The 6,588-nt window shown below is 41.7% G+C and overlaps 1 protein-coding gene across 1 annotated transcript in view; it reads right to left on the bottom strand.

Moving 5' to 3' along the window:
• Positions 1–227: 227 nt before the first annotated feature.
• The window catches only part of LOC107268334 (protein gooseberry), a 10,522-nt gene continuing 4,161 nt past the window's right edge, over positions 228–6,588 (bottom strand). Inside the window, exons 5-6 of the mRNA XM_025085606.1 lie at positions 4,155–4,568; positions 228–3,622 (exon numbers count right to left, since the gene is read on the bottom strand). Coding sequence (XP_024941374.1) covers positions 3,009–3,622; positions 4,155–4,568 — 1,028 coding nt within the window. The 3' untranslated portion in view covers positions 228–3,008. The remainder of the gene's footprint in view (positions 3,623–4,154; positions 4,569–6,588) is intronic.

Genomic DNA, 6,588 nt, shown 5'->3' with positions numbered 1-6,588 from the left:
AATTTTGGGCAACTTCCAGTATTTCTAAATATGTTTGGCCAGAATTTCTGATTTCTATGTGCTAATATTTTACTTTATTGCTTTAATTAATTATTTTAATGTTCCACACGTCTAATTTATTAATATTTCAATTTGAGCGTAATTTATTTACGATATTCTATAATTTCAATTCAATTTTTATCTACTCCGTATTTTCTGCGAGATTTTGATTTAGCCTCGATTTTATATTTTGAATAAAATTTGAAAGTAAATCAAGATCCAATAATATTTAATAAAAATTGAGGTGCTATACGGGTGTCAAGTAGGCACCACGCTTTCTTAAAAATGTCTTAAAGATCTTTCAACAATAGGCTTTTTCAGTAGTTCTTGAGAAGTTCTATAGTTACTAGCCTAGTTCTAAGTGTTGCTTTGGGAATTAGCGGTAAGCAGCGGAGAACCTCTGCGATGGGATGTGTTCACGATGGGATTTGCATTGTCGACGGAGCCGATGATCACAAAATCCAACTTCCAGACTCGCCGCTACGATTTAGCGCCATAGATTGTGGTATCGCCTAAAACCTTAGCGTTGTGCATCTCCCTGCTCATCTCTGTAGTGTACGATCTCTGTGTTTTTCAGGCCCGTATAAAGACGTCCGACGTCCCAAACCAGGAATTTTCGTAATTTTTTAGACGCGGTGCATTTTTTGGCGCTAGATTATTTTTCCGCGCCCCAGATTTTTGTTGGAACTAGAACTAGTCTGACAGAGCCATCTCGCGGAATTATGACGAACTAACGAAAAGTCCTCGCAAAAACGAGTTAACGAGTCGACTGCTTTATTTATCATGGAAGTCAGAAGCAAAGTGTAAGATAGATTAAAAAATGAAGGAAAGAGCAGAATGGAGATGATGGATATGTATACATCATCATATAGAACTGCTGCTGGTGCCACCTTGTAGCATCTCTCACATTTACACTAACGTCAGCTGCCTTACCTGCTGTCATAGATCCGAAGCCTAACGTGTCGTGAGCGACAATGAGCTGCCGGCCCTGAACGATGCAGTGACGACAGCTGCGCCTGCGCAGAAGCACACTCAGTTTTAACCTAAGTCTTAACGTTAATGCGGAACTCTGACACATAACTCTTCTTCTTTCTGCATCCTGCCACAAAGAACTGCCAGGATGCTTTTCTTTTTCTTTCACTCGATTAAACTCAGATACGAGCGAGCTACGTACAAAGAACACAAATTACACACAATTAAAATAAGGAATAAAACCATGCAGGTAACGCTTTACATTTTTCACGTAAATACAAAGTCAACTGAACACTTGCTACGTGTAATGTTTTCATGCCCAATGCAAATGAGTTTCCCACCACAGATATTTCATAAATTCCGCATAAAACCAGCTGTGCTATTCAATCGGTATATATATTTTCCATTGATTCTACTGTATCGAGTATAATTACATTATTAATAATGACTGCTAACAATCCGATAAAGATCCCATTTAAATAGCCCTTTGATGTAATTCCATTTAATTTGAGCTGCACTGTAAAAATTCTTAAGAATTTCTTCCCCGGCATTGTTATCCCACCTGCCATTATACAGCTCTAACCCTTTGCCGGAAGGAAACTAACGATCGAAGCTTCCGCGATACCAAACGAAAACTGCTGGTAATTCTCTGAACATTATGTAAGTGTGCTTCAACGTGTTCGCATAAGCGATATCGCGTGACAAGTAAGACTGCGGCTATTTTTATTCGTCTCCATTTTTTTCTTCTTACATTGTACTTATGCAACGTGCCTTGTTACAGTTAATACGGGAAAACAGTGGAATTAAAAATTAAATTAAATAAAGACTGTTCTTTTAATCTTCCTGTCAATTAATTTGAATATATATATATATATATTTAATACATACAATGTATACCCTTCGGTATATTTACTTTGAGTCTTTATTCAGTAACGATGCTCAGTAAAATACATTACTATACATAATAACATGTACATTATAGATATATATACATATGTCCACAGTGTCGCGAATGGACATTGGATCTTCTAAATGATTCACGATCGACACTCGTGTTTACTTTGAGACGATACAAGAGATAGATATAAGAAAAATGCACGTGTTTGAATTAATATGGGGTTTTCCATAAAAACAAGACAAATATGTTTCAACGAAACCTTAATTAACTATTTAATTATCTTCTCGATTGGTTATCACCGCTACAGGCTAGATTTTTGGTCGAACTGCAAATCAACAATAACGTACCGCGTGGCGTAAAATTGATACTTTACATTAATCCCAGAAATAAGTACAGAGAGAGAGAGAGAGAGAGAGAGAGAGAGAGAGAGAGAGAGAGAGAAGAAAAAAGTAAAAGAGGGACGAACAAAAACAGAGATTATCAACTAGACTTAAAGGATATGACGTATCTACAATTTTCGGGATAAAAGAGTTAAAAATGTTGTCGAGGAATAAACCAAGCAACGTTACAATAAAACGTGATCACTTAATTCACAGTTGTGCCCGCAAACTGTCAAATTGTCTATCGCTTTTAAATATTGCAAAGTGCCATGGTGTTTGCATGATCTTATGATAATAAGAAAATTCACTGGTGTGACCATTATCCCCGTTTCAGACATAGCAGAGACAACGTTAATTAAAGAATAAGATTTAAGATAAGCAACAACGCAATAGGCCAGAGAAACATTGTGAAGGAACCCTTAAAGACTGATTAACTATTTAATACTAAATAAAACTACAGTTAAAATTTTACTGGCATCGACAATATCATTTCTTTCGTTTCGATTGTTATTCCTATACCTGCGCAAACTGGTCGTCCAATTGGTCGCGCGACTCCGTTCGCTTCGAAGAAGAGTTTGAGTATTGCCAAAAAAAAAAGACGAAAAAAGAAAAGAATTAATTGCAACTCCCATAGGGCGAGACGAGAAAGTAGATGAAAAGCGTTTGTCGAAAGAATACGATAAATAATTTGAAAAATATTCGTCAATTCCCAACTCTCCTCAGTACCAACTGTAAAAGGGTTGATGCGGAGCAGGTCTGGGTGGCTGTTGAAAACTCTGACTCGCGTAATGGCTGGTAAAAGCTTGATGGGTGTGAGCAGCATGAGGCGCATGCGTCTGTTGAAGGGTGGACGGTGGACTCGGAAGTGGTACCCTGCCACTTCCGGCAGAGATATGCAGATTCCAAGATGGCGATGACGAGCCAGCTTGGCTCTGCTGGCTGGAGGGTTGTTGTTGCTGCTGCTGTTGCTGCTGCTGCTGCTGCTGTTGAACGGGCGAGACCGAACTAATTGGCAATTCCGCAGTGTTGTTCAGCTGTTCCGACGAGGGATTGGAATTGCCGGAATTGGGACCCATCATCGTCACCAAGGAATTGGGCGTCGGTGGTAGCTGGTGACCGTTGCTCTGTTGGTAGCTGGACGATACAGGGGGAACTGGCGACGGTTGATGAGCCATGTGAGTACTGGATGAAGTTGGTGGCAGGAGGGATGCTGGATATGCAACCGACGTAGGAAGACTGTAAGTGGGTGTTGATCCAACCGAAGAAGCCAGTCTCGTCGAATCGGCCAGTTGGTGAGACATTGTCGTATGGTGGGACGAGTACAGTTCTGGAACTGAAAAATAATTTTTTTTTTTTTTTCTACAATCATGAACGTAACTAGTCCCAGTACATTTTCTTCTTCCTTATTGGCGACAACAATGGACAATGAACGTCACTCAATGAAACGTTAAATAATCGAAGAAGTTTAGCTTTCTTTGGCATGTCTTTTTGCTTCTTTCCTCATTTATAATAAAGTCCTGGCTAACCGAGCGTGTCTCATGTCACTGGGATTTTCCTCATTGAATCGAAATCCGTCAGAACCGGATATTGCGTGGATGACGCGGCACCCAACTCCGCGAGACACATTTGAAACAGTTCGATTGTTTCGAGTATCCCGGTCGAGAGCGACTTCCGTCGATTGTTGAAAACACACCTGACTGCCAACCGGTTCTATACACACGCAGGCCTCGCAACAGTTCTTTACAGTTGCATGGTACTTTTTCAGTTGGTCTAACGCTACCTCGTGTTCCAAAATCTCGTTTACTTTTTTTTCTTCATTTATATATATATATATATATATACATATACATTTATAGAAAACTCACCCTGGCTAGACGAGAAGGCCGCATCCGGCAGTGGCTGGCCGTGCGAATGAGGATGAGGATGGCTGGATGGTACCACTGCACCTGCATGTGGATGCGGCGCAGCTGGCGGATGGAGAACGTATGAGGCCGCAGGATATGCTACGGAACCAACGTAACCTCCTGAGGTGGTTGAGGACAGTTGTTTCCGTAAACGTGCCCGACGGTTGCTGAACCAGACCTGAATCCTGGCCTCGGTCAACTTCGTTCTTTGGGCCAGTTCCTCCCTGGTGTAGATGTCAGGGTACTGGGTCCTCTCGAAGGCTCTTTCCAATTCATCCAGTTGGTGGGCGGTGAAGGTCGTGCGACTGCGACGTTGCTTCCTCTTCAACGGTATTCCCGGTTCACTTTCGCAATCAGACCCAGAACTGGTTTTTCCTGTAATTATGCATAAAAAAAAAAAAAAACGTTTTTGAGTATCCAAAATCAAAAATTTTTAAAGTTCATGACAATGCAAAATTTTTCTCTTTAACATTTTGTCTATCAATATACTCCATCGTGTATATGTGATATCTTTGGTATTTCGTCGAGTATTTCAAAAAAATTACAACGTGATCGAGTTACAAGGTATAATTTTTTACTTTCCATTTTCCCTGGATTTTTTTCTGTTTCTTTTTTCCGCTACAGATGACTCCAACTTCGTTCTACATTCTCTCGCTTCTATTTCTTCGTCCTCCCTTCCTTTTGGAATACGCAAGACTGTTTTGAGATCTCGTAGACGCGACTAATCGGCCGCCGACGCCCGACGTCGGTGCCGTCCCACGTGGTAATGCAAATTCGACACGGACGCTATTCCTGTTCTCGGTGTCCATGCTTTTTTCATTTTCCGCCGTCCGATCCGCGTGCACACGATTCAAAAATACCTAGTCTTATCGCCGTTCATCGAATTACCTCGTATACCTCGCTCCCGATCACGGTGTCGGTTTCGCAAAATTTGAAAAGAAAAAAAAAAAAGAAAAAATACTAGGAGGCGTAATACAAATTCACAAGTAGCAATCGGTAGCCGTTGGTAATGCTAGGTTGCGACGGGATGGTATTACCGCTTCTTGCCAGGAAGGCCGTTTAGCCTCCAACTGGTAATTTAAGATTAATTCCCGATCGGCGACCTGTCGACGATTTTTCATTTGCTCCTCTCGGCCCGATTACTGACCCGGAATCTTATATTTTTATTATAATCATTATTATCGTGCAACTCCAGTCCCGCCCCACGTGTAATTGCACATTCAAAATTTCATAGTACCAGTTGGTATTCGATGAACAAAATTAAAGAGAAAAAAAAACCCCAACTGTAACATAGACGGGCGACGCCATGGCGTCGGCGTCGGAACAAAGACTGCGGTATTGTTTTCCATTTCAATTTGCTTGGTCAAAAAATCATTTTTTTTTCGTACCCCTCCATCCGACCCCTCGTCAGTCCCATGCACGCCACGTCGCTACCTTTCGGGCCCCGACACCTTTTTTTCCTCTCCCTCCCCTCCCCCGCCGCCGCACCCCCTCCTTATTCTTTGTTTCTCCTTCTCTCTCCATTTCTCACTCAATCTGGACCCAAACGCCGGCAGCCCTATCGACTTACGTAGAGTTCGACGGGGGCCCCCTTTCATCTTTGCCGATCGACCTCCTTTAAACGATCGGCCCGATGACCTCTCTTGGGTACACATTTCATTTGTCTTCTAAGACTCTTTGAAAAACCGACCCCCACCAACCCTCGCCAGCCAACTGCAGGGAGGAAGAAAAAAAAAGGCCCAAAATTCTTCGAAAAACGTGGATCTCTACCGAAATAAATTTATAATGGCAAATTCACCAGATTAAGATTGAGACTCGATTGGTCGTGTGTTAGGAAAAAAAAAAAAAAAAAAAAATTGATATTCAAAATATATCGAACACCCGTCACTTCGGGTTGACGTTTACTCGCGTAGAGGGGTTTTTTAAAAAAAAAAAAAAAGGCCCAAATCTTCGACAGAAATTGCTATTTAACGTGTACACAAAAATGGATCGTTGTATGCGCACGTAGAGAGCGGCGAGAAAATTACAGAGTTGGGACCCATCGGGGCCCGACCTCGCTTGGCTACCGTAGCCGGTTCTCTTGTATACCGGTAATTTCGGGCCCCCGAGAAAATACGACTGATTAATTCGAGCTTTTAATTTATTCGTTCGCCGATTTAAGATCGGCATAAGCGTACACTACGATCTTACGAGTGTTTCTAGGTGGTCTGATTTTTTGCCCCAGTCATCGGCCGCGTGTGCCACGCGAAACGCGAATACGCGGAGAGATCGATCGAACAACCACATATTTTTTGCTCTCCCGATTTATTCGCAATCGTCCAATCTGATAAAAAGAAAATTTTTGTTTTTTCTACAATTTCAAAAGAATATTTATTTCCCGTTACACGGGGGGGGG

This window comes from Cephus cinctus, unplaced genomic scaffold (assembly GCF_000341935.2).
Source record: "Cephus cinctus unplaced genomic scaffold, Ccin1 Ccin1_scaffold0515, whole genome shotgun sequence".
Lineage (NCBI taxonomy): Eukaryota > Metazoa > Arthropoda > Insecta > Hymenoptera > Cephidae > Cephus > Cephus cinctus.
The sequence above is the reverse complement of the archived record's forward strand: the minus strand, read 5'-3'. Positions and strand labels throughout refer to the sequence as shown.